General features: G+C 31.2%; 2 protein-coding genes across 2 annotated transcripts; one reads left to right on the forward strand and one right to left on the reverse strand.

Annotated features, from left to right (window-relative positions):
• Positions 1-1,537: 1,537 nt before the first annotated feature.
• Positions 1,538-2,293, reverse strand: LOC108917401 (28S ribosomal protein S10, mitochondrial). The gene is made up of 4 exons (XM_018723967.1): positions 2,203-2,293; positions 1,933-2,150; positions 1,678-1,879; positions 1,538-1,607 (listed from the first exon to the last, which is right to left on the reverse strand). Exons 1-4 carry the CDS (start codon positions 2,209-2,211, stop codon positions 1,563-1,565), a joined length of 474 nt encoding a protein of 157 aa, XP_018579483.1. The 5' UTR covers positions 2,212-2,293; the 3' UTR covers positions 1,538-1,562.
• Positions 2,294-2,908: 615 nt separating this feature from the next.
• On the forward strand, positions 2,909-18,129 carry LOC108917661 (transmembrane protein 131). Its single transcript, XM_018724385.1, has 16 exons — positions 2,909-3,086; positions 3,167-3,222; positions 3,272-3,363; positions 3,453-3,576; positions 3,712-3,825; positions 3,915-4,037; positions 4,959-5,122; positions 6,032-6,330; positions 8,099-8,358; positions 8,414-8,590; positions 8,644-8,868; positions 9,006-9,197; positions 9,255-9,471; positions 9,682-12,435; positions 15,502-15,749; positions 17,652-18,129. The coding sequence occupies exons 1-16, from the start codon at positions 2,993-2,995 to the stop codon at positions 17,739-17,741; spliced, it is 5,229 nt and encodes a 1,742-aa protein (XP_018579901.1). The 5' UTR covers positions 2,909-2,992; the 3' UTR covers positions 17,742-18,129.
• The last annotated feature ends 5,470 nt before the right edge of the window (positions 18,130-23,599 follow it).

Genomic DNA, 23,599 nt, shown 5'->3' on the forward strand with positions numbered 1-23,599 from the left:
AACGGCTTATTTTTGTTATTTAGATTTATGATTATTATTGTTTGTAGGTTATGTTTTGTTCGGTTATCTTGTTCACTTACTAACCACGATATTAGGCTCGGTTAGATCGGAAAGGGGGGAACTGATTTTGGTCATATTTTGGTTTGTTCACTTGTTTAAAAAAAACAAACTTGGTCAGAGTCAGAACTGTACTGAAAATGAATTAACCAAAGTGACCAAGTGTGTAAAACAAATACAGCTATTCTTTACAACTTGCAAAATTTGGTTAAGAAATGTTTACTAACGGTTTACATTCTCAACCCATTTTCCTAGATTATGCTAAAACGATCATTTTTTCGGAAAATTATACGTCCAAAGATCTCAAAAACACTACAATCGGTTGAAAATTCGGTTTTTGGTGATTTAAGTTCACAGTCAATATTCAGACTTTCTTTGTTTCGTTTCAATCCTTAAAAATTTAAGAAGGTTAACAAGATATCTATAGACTTTTCAACCAATTTATTGATTTTGATTTATCGAGAGGTCTTTTTCAAGAAAACTGATTATTGAACTGTACCCTAGGAAAATGTCTTCTATTCATAGGATTTTTTTTTGTTCTCATAGGCACCCAAAATTTTTTGTTTTATAGGTAGGTGGATACCATGAATACAAGGGGTCCCATAAATAAGTACCAAACTTTTTACCACATTTAACTCGTCGAAAGCAACAACTTGTAACCAAATTTTTTTTTGAAAATTCACATTTTTGTCCTGTATTTTTGTACCCATTAAAGTAACTGCTTGATTCAACCTGTAAAATTTTTTGCAAACCTAAATATTAACCATTTAGTACTTTTTTTTTGTTTCTTATCGGTTCTACCAAGCGTTTCGTATTATAAACCATTGGCGAATAACAAAAAATTAAAGTTTAAAATATACATGTATATACAGTAGAACCTCGATTATCCATGATCTACGGGACCGAACGCGGCACGGATAATTAAAACATTTATTTTTTTACATAAAAAATGGAGCAATACGTAGGTAAACTTTGTAACTTCTGCAGATTAGAAGCATTAGTCAGAACATATGATGTTATACAGTCTTTACTGAACAAAAACACAAAATAACTCATCACCACAAATTCCTAGACATAGCACGGATAATCGGGGTTCCACACTGTATATGCAATTTTATTATGATAGGCAAAATGGCAAATCTGTAATAGTATCCCCATCAAAATTTGTTTTTGTTTAAGTAGATGTGTGTTTAATTTTTATAAACTATAAAATAATACTGTCTATACTAGTAATCTATACAAAATAAAAATTTAGTAAATCAATTTTAACAAACTGTCATTTTACAGATTAGCAAAATGTTTCCATTATTAGGAACAAATAATTATTTAGGTTGAATAGGAAATGTGTTTCGAGGGAAAAATGTTAATTTATTCAAACATCTATTTTTATTTCTAATAACAGAAATATTAAGTTCTTATGCTGCAAAGCTTCTCATTCTCAGTACTGGTTAACTTATCCATTAAAATAAAACAACAGAAATATTTCAATTCAACTGCAAATATATTTATTCTGGAGGAACTAAGTGTTCCGGGAGTCTTTGCAGTTCAACCTAAAAAATAAAAATTAAATTCATGAAAGAGATTAAAGTGTTTATTGCTCTTGAATAATAAAATAATTACCTTTGTAGCTTTAAGAGCAACTCCTTCAGGTAGATTTCTTTCAATATATTCCAATAAAGTTTCAGCTGTTGAACCAGTTAAATGTTTGAACTGTACATGTGCAAAGTATGTTCTGAACTCGTACTGTACCCTATGCTTCTTATAAATATGTACACATTTTAGAACTGTATATCTATCATGTTGCGGCTTCTTTATGCTCCATCTGAAACAATAGTAATGTACCTTCAATTTGTTAAATGTTGGTTAATAGCTTACGATTTGCTTTCGAGATCAAAGTGATTTCCTGTTGTTACAGCAAATTTTGTGAAACTTCTTAATACAGCTGGATCATTCCCTCTGAGCTCCAACTCTAATACTCTTAACAACTTATCAGCTTCACCTTCTGCTACTTGTGCTGATTGAGTAACTGAATAAGGTTGAAGGAAACTTGAAGTTAGGTGTTTTGGCAGTCTTAATAACTGTTTAGTTATATTCTGAAATATTCATTTATATAAAAAACGTTAATTAAACTACTCTATAAGTTACCATATTCATTTAGTGTTGTATTAATATCACAATATTACTTTTAAAACATTTCAAATTTCAATTAAAAAATATTAGGTTAGGTCAACTCACACAAAAAACGTAACATAAATCCTAAAACTCCCTAGAATTTATTTCAAGTTACCACTACAAACTATGGAGCTAAGTTCAGAAATTCAGAAATAACAAATTTGAGACGGGGCATTGAATAGAAAATCGCCCTGCCGATTCACAATTTACATTAAATTCATACAGAAAATAAGTATATCTGTATAAAAAACGTATTTTTCTTTTCGTCTTTAATTAATAAAATAATATAATGAATATGAATGAATGAATATTTCTTATAAATACTTACACATTTTAGAGCTATATGTGTTATGTTGAATTATGTTTCGTATACTCAATCTGAAACTATTAAACATTTTCGACTTACATTTTTGCATTCAGGGTGCACCGTGAATATATTATTTAGTGCACATTGAATATAAAACTACAAATAAATCGAAGGTATTGTGACGAAGAGCGATCATTAGCCGAAATATATCTATTGAAGTAGTATATGCTCTAATTATTGTAAGATTGAAATGTTTAAAATATTTGAAATTTGAATGTACCCCCACATATTTTTTCTTTTAGTATGGCTATCCTGGTCCACGGGGTTGTTAGTATTTATTTGCCTAGATATTGGTATCTGTTCGGTAACTTTTGCAAGTCGATCAAATGACAGGTGAAAGATATTTTCAACTCGAAGTCGCGCTGTACATAAATAAACGATATCCCAAATGTCAAAATGTTTAGGAATCCGTTATCGTGGTATATTTTTACACTCTCATTATTCGAATTAATAATTAAAACTCATCTAACGCTGCATGACAGCAGTCATGGTAAGACTACGAATCTATTTTGATATCCTCAGCTGACATTTAAATAGCATGATTTGAAAAAATCTTTTATCTTTTTGCAGGCTTCATCAGCAAAAATCCAAGATACTTCGACGATGATTTCTCAAACATTCATGAGGTATGCTAAACAATCCATAAATTTAGAATTTTAGAGTTTTTTTTACTAGGAGATCACATCTTTGCGAACGTCCCGTATGAGTGATGTTTCATCGAGGCTACAGCTAAAATTTGAACCATCGTTTCTGGATTTTAAGCAGAGGTACTATGCATTTCTCTAAAAAAAAATAAATAGATAAAAACAGCTTATAAAAAATATTTCTAATGCTTCACCTTTGTAATTTATTTTAGGCCTTTGGGTGTACCTCATTTGGAAAAGGTTACTTTATTTAATGTAGATAAAAATAAAAGTATTGATATGACATCTATATCAGGAAGTACAGTTCATTTCCACAGTTCTTTTTTTGAAGATAAGGTAAGAATTATAATTTATAGACTGTATTAGGTTCATAGATTCATATTTCATTAAAAGTAGTGCAGTTTTTACTCTAAATTGCCATTTACTATTCACTTGTTAGTAAATTACTTTTATTTCATTTTTAATTCTTAGAGGATTCCCCCAAGTGGAAATACTTCTTTCAATGTTGTGTTTTTGGGGCGAGAAGAAGGTTTTGTGGAAAGCAGTTTGTTTATACACACATCGGAAGGTTTTTTAAAGTACAATGTGAGTAATTGCGTTAGTTTTTGAAAATGGAAAATTATATTCATTATTAAATTCATTATTAGATATTAATGTTTAAATATTATTTACAGGTAAAAGGTGCAAGTACCTTTAGTCACTACAGGTTAAGACCCATAGTCGGTATTAAGTTGCCGTTGAATTCAACATTTGCACCTTTAATTTATATGCACAATCCTCATTCTGAACCCATTCAGGTAAGAACAGTAGTTATTATTACTTATTGTTGATGGGTATATAAATTATTAAATATATAGATAATACAAAGAAGATTTCATATTTATATACATTAAAAATAGTAATAGTGTAAAAAATTGTTTAGTCAAATTTTAAAATCAAACTGACAATTAATTAATTAGTCAAAGATTTTAAATGGAACACTTGACTAGGAAAAAATATGTTTAAATGTAAAGTATATCAGGTCAGATAAAATTTGAAGTGTATTTATTAATATTTATTTCTATTCAAAGGTATATGTATATTACAGGATTAAGTTGTAACTCAACCACAAAATTCAAACTGATAAGTGAGTTGATATACTAGACCTCAGAAATTATCTATGTAAAAACAACCATAAACATGTTGAGAATGGTACATATGGATTTCTGTTTTTTTGCTTTCAATTATAGGTACATCTTAGGCACTGTGCAACTTAAAATTAAATACATTTTAAATATTTAAACATTTACATATTTTTAATTTGAGTGACGATTTTTTTAATATTAAAATTATTGTCTTAAGACTAGTAATAATTACGATTTCACTTGTTTACTTGTTAACTTGCTTGTACACTATTTTTCTTATACAGATTTAGTTGTAACTTATTCAGTCAATTAGATATTATTAACATTGTAAAGTAAGTTTTTAATTATCTGCTTTAATTCTGTGATAAAGTCTCATGCCACAAAGAAATAATATTTAACTTAAGAAAAAAATAAAATTTATGTTTAGTACAGGTTCTTTCATTAATATTTTAAGTTTGTGTGTAAAATAAAAAATTAATTTAGAAAAAATAACGACTTTTATGGTTTTTTAAAATTATAATGCTAATAGACAGATTTCATTGTTTCAGAAAAAAATTGTGTGGAAGCTTTTTTATTTCATTATGTTGCTTTTAGATTGTTGAAATCTACAGTAGTGGGGGTGATTTTCATCTAGAATTGCCCACTGGTGAGCAAGAGGGCCCCAACGATATGTGGGAAATACCTCCGCTTCATACCAAGGCTGTAATAAGGGTTCGGTTTCAAGCTAGAGTAGTACAAAACCATACAGCCTATGTCAGGTATACCTAGATAGTTTTTTAGTAGATACATATAGTCACTTATTATGTTTTAGATAAAATTTTAGACTGCCGATCATATTCCAAATTTTTATTGTTTGATTGACATATTGTACATTCAGTGCTGATATTTAAAGTATGGTGGTTTTTGGGTTGTCTTGTGCATCATTCTGACGGTTTTGCCTATTTTACTTTCCATTTTCTTCTGCTATAATATTTTTCTCTACAGTGCAGTAATACTAAGCATACGAAAATTATCTCTTGTAATAGTTCCCCAATATATAAGTATTATTGTGCTTCATTAAATGTCAGAACAGACATTCTCTTAAAAATCGGACAGTAATGAACTTGTTTGGAAACGAAGCCATTGGAGGAAAACAGAGCAGGTTCTATTTTTTATTTAAAATTGCTCAATATCTGCTACTTGCTGTAACACACGGTCATAGACTTTTATAATCAATTTTACATTTATTTGAACCACTTTTTGAATCGTATCATACATGGCTATTTTGTTTTTTAAGAAAAAAAGTCATATCATTTTAACCAAGCATATAAAAGAGTCTTATCGTTTTTTAAATATTGAGTTACAAATCAGAACAAAAAAAATTATCAAATTTATCTTGTGTAACTTGTGCTTTTAAAATTTGCATTAAGGAAATTGCCACAAATTAACATTTTCCGTCTAACTCATGCTAATTATTTTCTAACAATTAGTTAACCCGCTAATTTGATTATTCATACCAAGGATTGTATCCAATGGCCAAAGCAAATAGACATTGTTTGTTTAAAATGTTGCACGAATACTTCTATATCAACTATTTATTTGTTATAGAAACGATTGTAATATTGTAAGAAGCATATTAAAAACTTTTGACAAATGCATAAAAAAATTAACCCTTGAATTTATTTCAGAATCAAACTAAATAAACCAGATGAAATTCTGGTGGTGCCATTGGAAGTGGAGGTCACTTCCGTAATGGGAATATTTCATCCCCAGGGATCTGTGGATTTCGGAATAGGGGGCAACTTGGATGCTCCCAAGGAAGTAAAACTCTGCCTCTATAATCCCCTGAAGAAACACATTCGGATACACAGTGTCTTCACCACATCTAAAGCCATTAAGGTACAATATTATAACATCCGGCTTCAGCCGGAGAGTGAAGTGGTGGATAAGGATAGTTGTGCGGAAGCTGCAACTTTAACGGTGGATTGTAAGTATATTATTTAATTTTTTGTCAAAATGACATCTATTTTGTGCAGTAGGATGATCCATAAAAAAAGAAACATTTAAAATAATCAGTAACATGATTCATTTTTAAGGAGGTTTATCGGGTATGGGGGTACGTCTAAAGTCTAACGAGAGTTTCTGTAGATTCGCTAGTGACTAAAGTAGTAAGCCTTTAGATTTAGCAACGTTGCACTTGGCTGGCGCGCTCGGCTCGGTGTTCGCTTGCCTAAGCTTGAAATATACATCATATGTCACACCTGCGAATTTAAAATAATATGCTACGTCGAGAACCGCTATCACGAGATCGCTGGTTCGAGTCTCGTATTTTTTTCCCTTTAAAACGCATCATATGTTTTTTTTTTCTTTTTCTCATCTATATATGTAGGAATATTCTTCAAATATTTCATTAAATTGCACAATTGGTTTATAAACAATATTTGTTATGAATTAACAGTAAGGTTTCTTTAAAAAAAAAACAAACGAGGTCAGGTAGGATGTTCTTTTATTTTATATTTACAATTAGTATTTGAAAATTTATGCAGTTTGGCATGAGCCAGAATGGTATAGTTATCATAGAAACATGGGAAGCAGAAATTTTTTAAGCATCTAGCACACCGTGTAAGTGTTATGTTTTTACAGGCTCATTTTGATTTAAAAATATCGACGTTGAAGCAAACTTCGTTAACATTTTGATAGATTGTGCCACACTACGTAAAATGTCAAATACTAATTGTAAATATAAAATAAAAGAACATCCTACCTAACCTCGTTTGTTTTTTTTAAAAAAGAAACCTTATTGTTAATTCATAATAAATATTGTTTATCAACTAATTGTGCAGTTTAATGAAATATTTGAAGAACATTCCTATATATACCTGTATAGGTACATAAGTAGTTATTATAATATTTCGATTGTTCGTAATTTTCGAGATGAGAAAAAAGAATAAAAAAAATATATGGTGCGTTTTGAAGGGGGAAAAAAAATGTCGCGCGACGAGACTCGGTCCAGCGATCTCATGACTGTTGGAACCGAATGCTACCAACTAGGCCACGCTGCCGGTTGAAAAATGTGTCACATCTAATGAATTTAGGTGGCAGGTAAAACTTCAAAATCGATTATCTCGGAAATTTATGAACATTGCGTCAAACTACTTTGGAAAATTCTTATTCAAGGTCCCAACTACACGTACCATAAATATCAAAAATTACAAAAATCCGATTACCTTGCCTTCTCCTTGTAAGAGAAAAATCCCACTCTCAATAACATTCTGTAAATTTTTACATTAAATATGGTGGACTAAATTTGATGACATTTGGGATTATCTAAAAAACTATATGAGAGAAAGACATATACATTTCCTGCTCCTGATTTTACAGAAAAATGCAGTTCAAATTGCAGCCTGCTATTTTTTCTTTGCTTTGTAAAACTCCTTACCCCGCTTACTAAGAGCAAAAAATATATTAAAACACGTTTAGTGAAATACACGATGTAGAGCAAAAAATCAAAAACTGGTTCATTACATTGTATTTGTACTTTTACTTGTAATTTTCAATGTAGAACACCCTGTATGTTTTATTACCATTCGGTTATAGTTCAAATTAACTAATAATAAATAACCTCAATTCTCACCGAGTTTTGTTCACTCTGTTACATATTTCAAATGCCTTGATAAAAATTAGTCCTAGAAAATCGATTAACAGAGGTTGCTTACACTTGTTTTCTATTTTCAATGTATGTTATGCTGTTGCAGGGAAAACTGCTTACGATACAAAAGACTATTCAGGGATAATAATAGTTAGGTATCGTAATGGTAAGAACAGATCTGAAATCCCATACCATCTGACTGTCCTTAAAGGTGGCATCAGCTACGATCCGCTGACTACCACATACTTCATAAATGACAGGGCAGTGGATTTGTCTTCGAGAAACTTTAAAGTCAAAAACGAATTTGACTTCCACCTCAAAATCATCAATGTAACCTTCCCTCAAGATGCCCATTTGTACTTTAAGGTGTCTAATAAATTATTTTGTGTACTTTCTGTATTTTGATTTGGAGATGTTGCAGATTGAGACCTTCGTTCCTAAGGTATTAAAACCGGGGCAGGAGGCAAATATTTTTAATATCAAACTGAAAAATAACATCAGGCTGTCTGATTTACAGTTGCGTTCGCAGATTATTTTGAAGACGAATGTTTCCAATGTGTCTGTGCCTCTGTTGAGTTACAACGGAAAGTTGCAAGTTGTAAGTATCCTGTTATAAACGGTGTTCTATATTATCCGTTGTCGTGTTTTCAGCACTTGCCTTTCAAAAGTAAGGATTATTCTCTGGATATTGGCCTTATAAGTTTTGATCTGAAGAAAGAAGTTTACTTTATGATTGTAAATCACAATCCTGTGACGTTACAGTTGAAAAATATTCATTCTTCCATACCGATGACACAGGTGGAAGTTCATGGTTGTGGTACAGGAGACTATAGACTAGTTTTATTTCAAGTCTCGTTTCCAAACCTTACAAAATGTGTAAGTTGATCTTGTGCACATATCTTTTATAATAATTGATGGAGTTTTTATGTTTACAAGATGAACGTATTGTTCATCTGTATTATAGTGCATGTACTGTATCGTTGATGCTAAATTTGTATTATTAAACTTTCCAGCATAACCTAAAATCGAATCATTACGCCATTATAAAAGTGGTTGTGACCACTTCTCATGTAGAAGGTCAAGTTTGGGGTGACATTTACATAGAGACGCAGTTTGAAAACTTAAATGTACCTGTCCATTTCAAAATAGCTCCAGGTAAACTGGAAATAGGCCCTGATCGGCTTGTGTTCGATCAGTGCTTTCCCGTAAGTTATAAAGTTTGGTTTCATTTCCTATTGCTTTTTCGAAAACAATTTTTTTAGGCGAAAATATGTTCGCACCCTTTACGAGTGCATTCGACGTATAACGATCCGATGATTATCGAAGATATCGTCACATTGCCTCCGGATAAGAGGATTTCTAGTAGACATACCGGCCACATATTGGCCAGAACTTCTAAGGTGATTGGGCATTTGTTTTTGAACCCAGATTTAGAATGCCAGGCAGATTGTTACACTGGTCTGCAGACAGACACTTCAGGTAATTTTGAGTTCCGGATAATTTTCTTTTGGAATAACATTTTTTTTATCTAATTGCCTTTTTCCTTGATATAACCAACAAATTTTGTTAGGAAATTGTAAATAGCTTTCAGACCAGTCACGTATTACATTGAAAACATTATTCTTGTCAGTTAAAACAATTTTTGCTGATGCTACCAAAACACGTTATTAAACAAAATATAATTTGCAGCACAATGGTTGAAAACGTTCACATTATCAAAGTTTGTGTCAGACTTTGACTTGCACCTTGTCAATATATTCTATAACAGATATTTAAATCTTACTTCTAATGGCATGAGGAAATGGCAGAACCTCACACTCCGACTAGACACGTCCGAAGTTCGGGGCCACATTTTTAGGACGAGGGTAAAAATGAGCTGGCCGAGTCTGATCGTTGAACAGAATATAGAAAACAAGTCTTTCTTTGCATTCCCTTTAACTCAGATAGGGAATTATACCTTCCAAAATATCACAATTCGGAATCCTGCTAGTTATAACATTGTGGTGCAAATGGTTCTCGACAGGGATTATCCAAATGTTCAAATATTATATAATGGTTTACCATCTAATTTAATATCTCGAAACGTCCAGCATTACATTTTATCACATGGATTCTTTTTCGACAATGAATCAAAAGAAAAGCAGCTGGATTTTTTCTGGGAAATGTTGGGGATAAGAGTTCATAGGAACACCGTACCAATTTTGCTGTATCCAGGTCAGAGTTATTCGGTATATATAGGTTTCCATACCTACGATACCAACGTACATTCGGCCTTTTTATTGCTGCGTAACAACTTGACGATATTGGAAGTGGTTCAGCTAAGAGCTCAAGGGGCCCTTCCTTTGTTTAAATTTGGTAACCGCAAACCTGGTTCGTTACAGCCATTGACATTTGATATGACCGATAAACATTTGAGAGACTGCGAAAGACAGAAGCAGTATTCCACCTCACAACCCAACTTAACTGTCAAACGAACATTTACAGCAAGGAATATTGGGGATGTAACAATTTACATCAACAGCTTTCATATAAATGATTTGTTATGCGAAGGGTATGGATTTAAAGTGATTGATTGTGAACCTTTTGTACTTCCCCCTAATGGCACGAAGAAAATTGATATAGCGTTCACACCAGACTTAACTTTGACTAAAATCACCAGAATGTTAATTTTAGACACCAGCTTAAATATTCCCGTGAATTACACCTTGTATACTACAATTCCAGCGACTTATTTAAACCTGTGTGCCGATCTCATCATGAGACCTACTTGGGAAATTCATCTTAGTTATTTAACCTTAACGTTTATGTTTATGCTTAACGTGATCATTGTCTTCATTGCTATGATCGATGCCGAACGGATCAAGAAACAAGCAATGGGATCATTTATTTCTCCATCTAGCCCATCCGTTCAACCGATTTTAGATTTGCGGCTAGTTGGTCAGCAAACGAGAGAAGAAATTCAATCCACTAAAGGAGAAGTAGTATTCGACGACGAGAGAGACGAAAAGGATACAAAAAGTGAGGTTATCCATGATGAATTAAATGAGGAAGTGAAGCCTAAACTAGAAACTGAAAGATATACCGTCCTAATACCGGCAACAGGTAAAACAAAGAAAAAACTTGGAAAGAGGAACAGTAATGAACATGGTCCTGAAACTATTGATATGCAAGTACATGAAAAATCGGAGAAAAAAAGAGACAAGGTGTGTGAGATAAAACAGAAAATTAAAGAGAAAAGAGAGGAGAAAGAGAACATTAAAATAGAAGAGAAGGATAAAAAGCATTTACAGAATAGCATACAAAAAGATAAGGAGGTGAAGAAACAGCCTCTTTCCCAAAACAAAAAACATACCAAAAATACTATTGTACCTGCTTACGAAGAGGAGAGTTCGTCGACTACAACTGACAGCAGCTGTAGTAACAATGAGGACCCTGAGAAAGAAAATAACCAAAGAAACCAAAAAGTTTGCTCAAAAATTAAGCTCACTGGCATCAAAAACGAGAGTTTAAGAGCACCTATCGAAGAGAATCCCAATCACATATACGAATTGAAACACACAAGTTTAAACCACAGCAACCCGAACAAGTTTAAATACCAAAAATCTATGACAAAAATGTCGAAAACGAACGAAAAACATAACAAAGACCAAGAAGGTCGACATAAAACAAACGAGCATCATAATCACAACAAACACCACTCTAATGTACGTGACATTAAGAAGAGGGATAAACCTTCCAAGGACAGAAAGGAGAAAAATATGTATCACAAAAAAGGGGCTGACAAAAATAAACACTCAGAAAGACAAGTTAGAATAAGCGAAGGTGACGGTATTGAAAAACGAAAGAGTCCTAGTAGTTTTTATATCCCCTTACCCACACCAACTACAACCTCGTCGATATGGGGTGAGAGCCGTGCCAAGTTTAGTGATGTTGTGGCAAGAAACGAAAGCTCTCTCGGTTCTTCATCAAGCACAAATCGTCCGTTAGCGCACACAACTAAACAAATAACAAACAAGCCAACGATGTACGTGGAACCTTACAAGCAAACATCACCAGTGGAGTTGGGACCTATCGGTTCTAAGAGATCAGATCACAGGGCTTCGGGCGATGGTAACCGAAGATCCTTAAATGAGGAAAACCACAGACTGTTGGACGACACTTTCCGTTCACTAAACGAATCAAATAGTCGATCTTTAAGTGACATTAACCATCACATAACTGATGAAAATAATTATACACATGTAAATAACTTACTTCACGATTCAAATAACAGTTTTTTTACAAATGTGGATGAGATCCATTTGGAAAATAATTGTAAGGAAGGCAGTTACTTAGAGGAGTTTGCCTCGATTTCCGGTGGTTGGAATCAACAACAGGATTTGTCTAATCTTATTGAATCGGATATTCCAGAAGAGCAGTTGAAGTCTGGCAATTCCGTAGAAGGTAAGGAATATGTTTTTAACTGCGTGATAAATTTTTTAATTTCCATTTCAATTAAAATTATTGAATTATACCAATGTTAAGTAGTAAAATAATAAGTCTTGTGGTTACTTAAATTTAAAAAGATAAGTAACGTATTACTTATTTTTTTTCAAACTTTCTATATGAAGAGGAATATATGGATGACAGTGACATAGGTAAATATTTTTGTTAAAAGTATTACTATATCTTTTGTTATTTTGATAAATTTGTAAAATAATATACAGGATGTGCCACTTAACATTACTACTTACATTTTCTTAGAAAGTAAAAGATATATTTTTTAATTAATACTAGCGATAGGCTCAGATTCAGAGGTTCAGCTTTGCATAAAAATATTTTTTGTATTTGTAGTATATTATTTTGTAAAGAAATTTTTGGGTGTATATTATTTTATGCACATATTTTTCTACAGATTGATTACTGTGTAAATCGACCGTTTGTCAGGATATTGTCGATAATTGAGTTTATTTTTTTTTGGTAAGATACAAATAATTTTTCTTTTTTGAATGTTATACAGTTAAATAAACATTATTAACAGCGTAATAACCAAATTGTCATAAACCTTCCAGTTTAACTATAAGTGATGAAATTCTGTCATTTTAATTAAGGTGTCATATAAATTCTTGTCTCATATTTATAATAATAATTGTTTTGAACAATTCAAGTACAATTTGTCAAAGATTTTGGTTCGTGCAAATGTCATGAGTCATAACTTATTTTATGTTTTTTCTTTATTTGCTCTTTTGCTATTTTACAAATGGTTGTTTATTTATTTTTTAAATATATTTTTTCGTTGGAAGTGTTACTTAAAACTAATGTAGGCATATTAATTAATAAAAATATATCCAGATTGACACAAACAACTTTACATTTTTGACTCGGGCACAGCTGCATAAGAGTAGGAACGAACGCATTCAGCTAAAAGGAATAAGACATAGATGCCATAATTTTGGATAGCGGCTATTGCCAAACGCTAGTATATACGGTGTGTCCTGTTTTTTAGGTTAACATATCTGAAAATGTGAGAAGGCTGTGGACTTTCCGCAAGCCAAATTTTTTACAAATAGTACTCTGAAGAGAGATTATATTGTACTAATAATAATTTTATTGATGTAACTAAAGCCTGGCCTACTACGATTTTTTAAAAGGGTCATTTTTCCAGAAAGTGGTATTAGGTATTTTTTTATCAAAAAGATAATATTACCAGGGTATTCAACACCTTTCAAAATACCCATATACCAAATTTAAACAACAGATGTCTATGGAGTGTTTTTTTATGTGATGCCAAACTTCGAAAAATTTGCCAACTAAAAATTATAATAAGCAGGTCAAAGATTGCAATGAAAGTGAAAACAAGTACCAATCGGACAAAGAAAAACACTATAAATTTAACACTTTTAATTGCGGCCATAGTAAAAATAATAGTTAACATACAAAAAATGTAGGTAATACTTTATAAATATTAAGTTGTTAAACAATAAATGACAAAACAATCTAAATTAAATTTTAGTTTTCTCGAACTATGAACTCGAATTATGGACTTTTGGAGTTTTATAAAACAAAAAGTTTATAAAAACAGACCAGGGAATTTGGATGACCTAATGAATTGCATAAGATAAGCTACTTAAGAGATTACTCCACAAAGACTATGTAAATTATTTTTAAATTTAAGAAGAGCATTGGAAAAATGTGTTCGACTGGAAGGAGGTTTGGTGGAGAAAACTAAAACTTAATTTAGATTAACGTTTTGCAATTTTTTTGTTAAACTTAATATTTATAAATCATTACATTTTTTGTAAGTTGTTATTTAATTAATATAGGTAATTAAAAGCATTAAATTTATAGTGTCTGTATTTTTCGTTTGCCCGATTGGTATTTGTTTTCACTTTCATGGTAACCTGACTTATTATAATTTTTTTCGAAGTTTGGCTCCACATAAAAAACACTCAATAGACATTTGTCGTTGAAATTTGGTATATGGATATTTTAATGGGTGTTGAATAGCCTGGTAATATTATATTATTCTTAAAAAAATGCCTATTACTACTTTCTTGAAAAACAACCTTTTTAAATAATTGTAGTAGGCCAGGCTCTTGTCACATCAATAAAATAATTAGTAGAATATAACCTCCCTTCAGGGTACTATTTGTAAAAAAAATGGTTTGCGGAATGTCACAGCCTTCTTACATTTCCAGAGGTGTCAACCTGAAAATTGAGATGCACTGTATCTGACAAATGGTTGAATTTTGTAACTAATAGCTGTTTTACATTGACAATTTATTCATCAATAAATTGACGAAGTTCTTCATCAATTAATTCACGAATTTATTGGTAAACAGTGTGGTTTTACACTGCTACAGACTTTGTTGTTAAGTTTTTTGACGTATGAATCAGTTCTACCAATGAATCAAAGAAGCAAATAAATTTCAAAAATGTCACCTTTCTACTCATAATTGTAGTGATACAACAGCGGTACCGTTTTGACACATATTATATAAATATTAGTTTTTGTAAATAACAAATCAGTAAAAACAATGCAAAACTAGCATGACGCCACACAATTATTTACATATTCCAATAACATAACGTCATTACTGATCTGAGGCTGGAAATCTGTTGGATTGGTACTTCCGAACTTCACGAAGAAATTGACGAAAATTAGAACATGCTCTAATTCGTCAAGAACTTGATGAAGTTATTTGACAGCTGATTTGGTGCATTACACTTGTCCAATTTCTTGATGAAGTGACTTCATCAATTAATTGATCAATAAATTGTCAATGTAAAACAGCTTTATAATAAGGAAAATATTGTTCAACATAACTTTTTTGTTTTTGTGTGAAACTGAAGAACCTATTTGCACAATAATGCTTCCTACCAGTACAAAAATAAAAAGAAGAAAAATATGTCTTTCAAGTACTAAGGTGAGAGAGAAGTTAAGTGAAACATACTGTTATTACTCCAAGTTCAGTTTTGATCATGTTCATATATTTCTAATTTTATCTTTTTATGTACATAAAATTTCAGATCTCTGGAGTCAGAATTTGTTGAATTCAAACTCATACTGGAACAACTACAGTCCCCTACTCGGTGAAACGTTGATAAATGATACACAATTGATGAACGATAACGCACAGTCCAGGGCTTCCACACAGTCTGCAGGTTACCTCTGGGGTTCCTCTTCTGTGTGGCAACCGTGGGCTCCGGAAACTCCAAGAACTCCTACTAGAACTCCGCCTGGTTTCGATGAATTCCTTCAGAGAAAACGTGAAGAGGTAAGGGTAAGATGTATATACTTTTATATGGAAGCATACGACACAATTTTTTATTTTTTATTTTGGCTTGTAATGTATTTATTTATTTATTCATTTATTTATTTATACTGCATACATACAGCAAAGGAACAGTCCAATTACATGTATACAGTTGAGAAATGTTAGCTAATATAAAAACCAGTTAAAAATAATATATAAACAACCAGACACATGCAAAATACAATGTAAAAAGAGAACAAAGAAAGAAAACAAAAAAATGTCAATTAAAATGTACATAAAACACCCAATCGTATACATATCATGTGTCAGTCATGTCACCAGGCTTAGGATGGTCTTGTGATTTTGTACCATTCAGGTAATGAAGTTGTCAAAATTCTTGTTACCTTCATCATTAGGCTTAGTGCACTTGCAGATTCTAACAGAGCCGGCACGGGAGTCGGTGGCCTTCACAGCTGACGTTTTGAACTGTTCAGTTATTTACGGAACATTGTAGTAGTTGGTGCCATGTCGTTACCTTTGTTTTTTTTACGTCAGCTGTAAATTGTATTCGCCGTGTGTAAAATAACTATTTATAAATAGTAACATATTAGTTGGGGGGGGGGGGGGTAAAGTAAAATGCAGTTTGACAGTGATCCAGTTACAGGGACATACATGTTAAAGGAAATGACCTGTTTTCTACTGTGTGGGAACACATTATAAATTCTTCTGACAAAACTAATGTGACAAGCCATTTAAGGAGCGTTGCGACATATTTTCTGTAAACATATTAATATTTTATTAATATTTTTATTCGTAATCTGACTACAGTCCTGTTAAACTCCACGCCTCACTAAGCTTATTCATAATTATTTTTTAAAGTTAGCTTAAACATATGAATTTTTTTAATCTTTTCGTAATTTTCGTATCCACCACTGGATAGGCTAATGTAACCTCGAACAACCACACACTTTAGCCACATCCCATACTCAATTAGGAGCTACGGCATGTATTGTTATAAAATTTCATTTTTCTTAATTCGTATACATGTTTTTTCATATTATCACAGAAATTTGACAATGAAGACACATAAACATGCCGTACTGAAATTAATAACCTTATAAACTTAATAAAATACAACATGTAGAAAGTACATACCAACACCTTTTCATAAACCAATAAACTGAAAACTAAAATAATTGTAGGTAATAATATGACGAGGTAATATATTCAGTTAGTCTCGTTTTGCCAAATTAACATTGGTCATTTATTTTTTTGGAGTCGTATTGTCATATCCCATCAGGTTATATTATGTAGTTCACTCTCAAAGTCATTCATATCACAATGAAATTCACGAACCAAACACAGTGCTTAAAAAAAATTGTAACATATTTTTTATTAAAATTTTGAAATGATTTTAAAAAAATTTTCAAATCGATTAGATTAGTAGGTGTTTTTGTTTATTTTTTATTGGTAAAGGGTAAAAATAATTATTTTAAAACACAAATTAGTTAATGTTTAATAAATCATGAAAAATATATTAATTTTATAGAAACACTTTTTTTATGTTTTGTAGTTTGTCTACATGTACAAAGTAACTTGTTTTTAACAGTTCAATTGTTTTGCTGCGCTTAATTCCATTTTTAACCCAAATTATCAGACAAACTCTCTGATCCGATATTTCGCCACACAAAAAATCGCCAAAAACATTGAGGTAAGTGTTACTCATTCACTTGCTAAACACAAACTAAACGTGGCAGCTGCCTAAAAATTGACAGGTATATCACTGACAGAACATACACATAAAAGAATCAACTCGATAGACAAGATACAACACGTGCAATTTGAAAATTCCCATTACTTTTTGATCGCACCTTGTATACAATTAACTTGATTAAAAAAATACAAGAAATTACTTTTGTCCAGGAACCACAACAATCAAGAGAAAGTTACAGTCCCTTCAATATATGGACTCAACAGCAGACCAACCCATGGAACTACTCTCAAGGACAGTAACACATTTCAGCTAGGGTTCATGATTTTGTTGGGCCTTTTGCACTTATTCCAATAAATGGATTTTGTTTGTGTTTTTTTAAGACTGCATGTAATTTATTAAAATACTCATTTGTTATGTAGGAACCCTAGACCTACCTATCAAACTTTGTTTTACTTAGTAAACTTTCAACGAACATAAATGTTACAACCAACTTCTTTGATATACTGTCAGCAGTTCTCTTTGTCTATGGAAGAGATCCCTCAATAAATGTTACAGTGAGCAAGTAGATGCAGTTTTACTACTCAAACTGTCAGGAATTTTATTTATTTTTTTTCGTTGTATTCACTCCGATATCTATTGTTACTGGGGTTTCAGTTACTTTAAATAAATCGATTTATTTTTTTTTAATGGTTAGGTTTATTCAACCTTCTAAATTTTTATTTTATTTAAAGTTTTCATTGCAGGTAAGTAACTTAATTTTTGTTTTTTTTTTTACTCGTGTTACAAAATATTTTCAAAGGGAACAGCGGGAATAACTACATACATATTCGATGTTGCCAAATTTAGAAGTGGAATTCTGTGAAAAAAAATTGGTAAGTAAATATCTTCTAAACAAACATTAAGTTTGAGCCCAAACCAGTGGTGTAATTATGAAATGTTTACCTCAAAAATTGTTATTGTTAAAATAAAAATTATATTTCAATTAATGATTTCTCGACAATCTTGTAATCTTGATTTGTATACACCTATGTTTACATTACATTTTTGTAACCTACATTACTGTTATCAAACACTTCAGTAAATCAAAAATAACTTAAACTACTGATGTATAAAAAAGTTTGCAAATTTTTTCAATAGATACGTGATTTTAATTACATACAGGTTTTCCCGAAATTAATGCTACAAAATTTGGTCATAGATTCTTAAGACAAATTCAGGGGACCCGTATTTTTTATTTTTGCCAAGTGGCCCCCTCTTTTGGAGTTACAGCTCCGTGAAATCTGCCCCTAAGAATAGTCCTTTTTATATCTCAGAACCCTGTTGTATGAGAATCACTAAATTTGGTACACAGGGGTTTTATGACATGTGAAATCTGATAGTGCTACACTTTTTCGCGGGGAACCCTCCTAAGACACTTTTTCCTGGGCCCCATTGTCTTTGAAACCAAAAAAATTTGATCGCATATTTGAATTTCTTAAAAGTTATTAGTTCCCTAGAAAGCCATTGGATTTAGAAACTTTTTTTGTCTTGATATTTTTTTCGAAGTAGCCAAATTTAGAAAAATGTCAAAATGTAATCGAATGTATATCGTGATTCGCCATTTTTCTTAAAAACATTGCGTTTTACGAAAAAAATATTGAGAAAAAGGTTTCTAAATTTAATGGCTTTCTAGTAGACTAATCATTTTTAAGAAATTTAAATATGCAACGAAATTCTCGTACAACAGGGTTCTGAAATATAAAGAAAAGACTATTTTTAGGAGTGGATTTCAGGGGGCTGTAAATTTAATGGCTTTCTAGTAGACTAATCATTTGTAAGAAATTTAAATATGCAATGAAATTCTCGTACAACAGGGTTCTGAGATATAAAGGAAAGACTATTTTTAGGAGCGGATTTCAGGGGGCTGTAACTTCGAAAGAGGAGGCCACTTGGCAAAAATAAAAAATACAGGTCCCTTAAATTTGTCTTAAGAATCTGTGACCAAATTTTGTTGCATTAATTTCGGGACACCCTGTATATGCATTAATGGAAATTAAAAAAAATCGTGGGTAGTTTTGAATTTTATTAAAGATAGAGGCAAAATATCTGTCAGTTATTTTTTCATAGAAATTCGAAATACAATGTAAAATACAATGTAGATATTTATGAAAATATCATTCGTGTAGTAATTTTCCGTATTTTTTGGGCTATCTTGCTACCAAGAGCAAAATGCGATTGGCCAATGTTATTTTTTACGTATTTTTTGTACATTGTATCTTTTAAACTTTTTTGCATTTGCTGATTTAGATTATAGTTGAAGTGATAAAGGTAATGCATGTCGAAAAAAGTTTATAAAAATGGCATATTTTTAGAATACAGTAAAAGGCATTTTTTTAGAAACACCACCAGTATTATGAGCAATGATCATGACCTAATATCTAATCTAATATCCAGTGACATTGATTTCTGGGATTCTTACTAATAGTGACCCCCTGTGACGCTGCCACTGCTTAATATATGCATTTACAAATTCAGTGAATTTATTTTGATAAGTTATTAATTTAAGTTTCATCGTTATACCTCAAAGTGTTTCAACATCCTGCTGTAACTCAAAAACGACGCATATCCGAACATTCCTTCAGAGGACTTTTTTCCTGTTTGATCAATTAATCTTACAACACTTTATATTAACATAATTTTTAAATAAAACCATATCAACCAAAATTATTTATCAAATTCACCTTATTTTCTTTCATACCTACTACTTAAATAATTTATGACATGGTTGAACTGAATTAAGAATAATTTAGTTTCACTTTTATAAAGGTGTACTTGTAGTTACAATTTGAAATCGTTTTTATTGGTACGTACTTAAATTAATTAATGAGGAGAGAATACATTTTAGGATCAAGATATCTATTTTTAGATGGAAAGATAATTTTAGGTGTCCTTATAGGACGTTTCCTCTTTTAAATGGCATTGGAGTGAATATATAATAATTTTATATACATAACAGAAATTATATTTCCTTTTACTTATTTGAGCCTGCATTTTTAGATTAAAAAAATAAAATATTTAGGTATTTACAAAAAAAAATAAAGTATTTTTATACAATGGCTAATAGATGTGAAATTTATAAACATTTTAAGATTATTTCAAAAACATAAGTAGGTATATATAGGTACAGGGTACAGAGCTTATGCCAATTTATAATCAATTAAAAACATCATTACCATAAGTAACAAACATTATGAACTTCAAATATTAGATAGCCATAATTTTTTAAAATTATAGTAATTTTTTCTAACATTTTAAAATTTCTATGAACTATTAATTTTTAAATTTCCTATATACTTACAAATATTAAAATGTAACATGATTACAGTATTTTACACTTTTTTTATTCCCTTTATCTTTTTAATGATAATCCCATAAATAAAAAGGAGACGATGTCAGATTTTGGATTAAAAAAAAAATACCATTAAAATTTCTCAGAATTTGTATCTAACTATAAAAAAAATTGTAGCAGAGTCGAGATTAAAGTCGATTTAGGAAATTTAAGATTTTTAAATAGACGTGTTATACAGGGTGTTTCATAATTAGCTGCCAACCCTGAACAGGCCGATTCTATGATCAAAATTAAGTAAAAAAGTTCATGTGAACATGGGTCCGGAAATGCTTCCTAAGGGCACAGGGACCCATTGAAGAGGGAGGAATGGAAATCATTTTTTTGCAATATCTCTCAATCGCGTTGTGATAAATGAATGAAATTTGGTATACACAGCTAAATTTTGATGAGCAATTTGATGGACTAATCCATTTATTTCCACAAGGTCCATTGGGGTGGGTACGGGGGGGCCCTTGGTACTTTGCGTGTGTAACTTTTTCATCTTTGACTTTTTAACAAATTGGACAGCAAATTCCGTTTTCCCGAACTGTTTTACGTTAAAAAGGTACTCTTGTTTCAAATCGTTATCTTTAACGGTTTCTGAGAAAATCGCTCTTGAATTAATCCCACTTTGGTCAATTTCATAGTAATTTAAACAAAAAAAAATAATAATAATTTTCCTTTCCTCTCTTTTCCATTTAAAGGATTAATTTTTATTTAATTTAATTTTTTATTATTATTTTTTTATTAAAATTAGATTAAATTTAAACAAAAAAATTTTTTTTGTTTAAATTACTATGAAATTGACCAAAGTGGGATTAATTCAAGAGCGATTTTCTCAGAAACCGTTAAAGATAACGATTTGAAACAAGAGTACCTTTTTAACGTAAAACAGTTCGGGAAAACGGAATTTGCTGTCCAATTTGTTAAAAAGTCAAAGATGAAAAAGTTACACACGCAAAGTACCAAGGGCCCCCCCGTACCCACCCCAATGGACCTTGTGGAAATAAATGGATTAGTCCATCAAATTGCTCATCAAAATTTAGCTGTGTATACCAAATTTCATTCATTTATCACAACGCGATTGAGAGATATTGCAAAAAAATGATTTCCATTCCTCCCTCTTCAATGGGTCCCTGTGCCCTTAGGAAGCATTTCCGGACCCATGTTCATATGAACTTTTTTACTTAGTTTTGATCATAGAATCGGACTGTTCAGGGTTGGCAGCTAATTATGAGACACCCTGTATAGGGTCCATTTAATAAAAAATCCTTTGAACTTCACTGTTTTTTTATACCTTATGTATACAGAGTGTTCAGTTACTAATCAGCCTAACATCACCGATAAAATATATGATGAAAATTAAGATAGTTCAAATAAAGTTTTGTGGCATGTTTTAAATGATTCTTAAGGCGTACGTTGAATCAATGAATGAATCATTACATGAAAATTTTAAATGTGTTACCCGTTATAATTTTTACCTTTACAAATAAATGGCGTGATATAATTTTTTTTAATGAACGCCACGAGTTGTATTTACATTTCGTCTTGTTTATTTAGGTGCATGGTGCATGTGAAAGTCGGGTGCATGTTTTAGCAAAATGTATTAGTGGTTCATATGGAGCTCATTTCATTTCGCTCATTTCGTTTTGAATTTGAAAAGGAGCATTTCTACACCGCCTCCCTCAATTTTCACTGTAGGATCAAGAATCTATTGACGGCGTTTGGTCGATTAATAAGTGAACAGACTGTATATCGATTTTAATTAAAAATTATACCTATCTGCCTTATCAACCAGTATAATATAGTATTATTTTTCACCTACCAATTCTTTTATGTTATTTTCGAACAAGAAAAATACTGGTACCTGGAAAAATGATGCGAGTATACCTATACATAGGTAAATATACCTAAGCCTTAAAATAACTGCATCATAAAGCGACAACTATAAAAAATATCGATTAAACGAAATTACTTGTACTTTATTTTTATTGTTACTATAGAAACGTTTATTATAAACTGTCATATATAAAAATACTGATTTGAAAGTTTATTTTTTATTTGTGTTAAATTGGGCTTGAAAATGGAAAAACAAGAATCCTCGCCGAAATGTACTGATTGTATCACGTGTTATAAAATAAAAAATGCATACACCTGCGAAAATGCACGTTCCCCTTCGAGTGAAAATGAATCTGATATAGAAAATGTAACTAGTTGTTCATCCGAAATTGATAGTACATCGGACAATAACAACGATAATAAATATGCCAATGAATCTTTTGAAGACGATACTGATCCTAATACTGATAACGAAGAAAGTTTGGATATGAGCTTCGTTTTAAATGATTTACAGAGTAGTGCTTGCCATAGAAGAAATCAAACAAATAAAACCTTCTCTTCTGAACAACTACGAGATATTGAACGTACAAATGGGATCTTAATGAATAAAATTTTATCAAACAATAAAAGGGTTAACCAGTATAAGGTAGCTCCGAAAACCACAAATCTGAAAACGATATCAAGCGCAGCTATAAATAGAAAAAGGAACCAGGAAAAAATTGCTCGTGATAATCAGATATTGTTGAAAAAAATACAATCCGTTAGACCGTCTGTGATGCATAAATAATCAATCCTGAGCGTTGAAAATTCGTTAATAAATAGATTATTTTGTTAACAAAGTGATAAACATTTTTAAAAAATTATACTAGTTTTAATTTGTAGCAAATAGTACTTCGTAGCTGCATTACGACGTACTTTATTTAGTAATTGTGCTAAGGTCAAATCGGATGA

This window comes from Anoplophora glabripennis, unplaced genomic scaffold (assembly GCF_000390285.2).
Source record: "Anoplophora glabripennis isolate ALB-LARVAE unplaced genomic scaffold, Agla_2.0 scaffold3, whole genome shotgun sequence".
Classification (NCBI taxonomy): Eukaryota; Metazoa; Arthropoda; class Insecta; order Coleoptera; family Cerambycidae; genus Anoplophora; species Anoplophora glabripennis.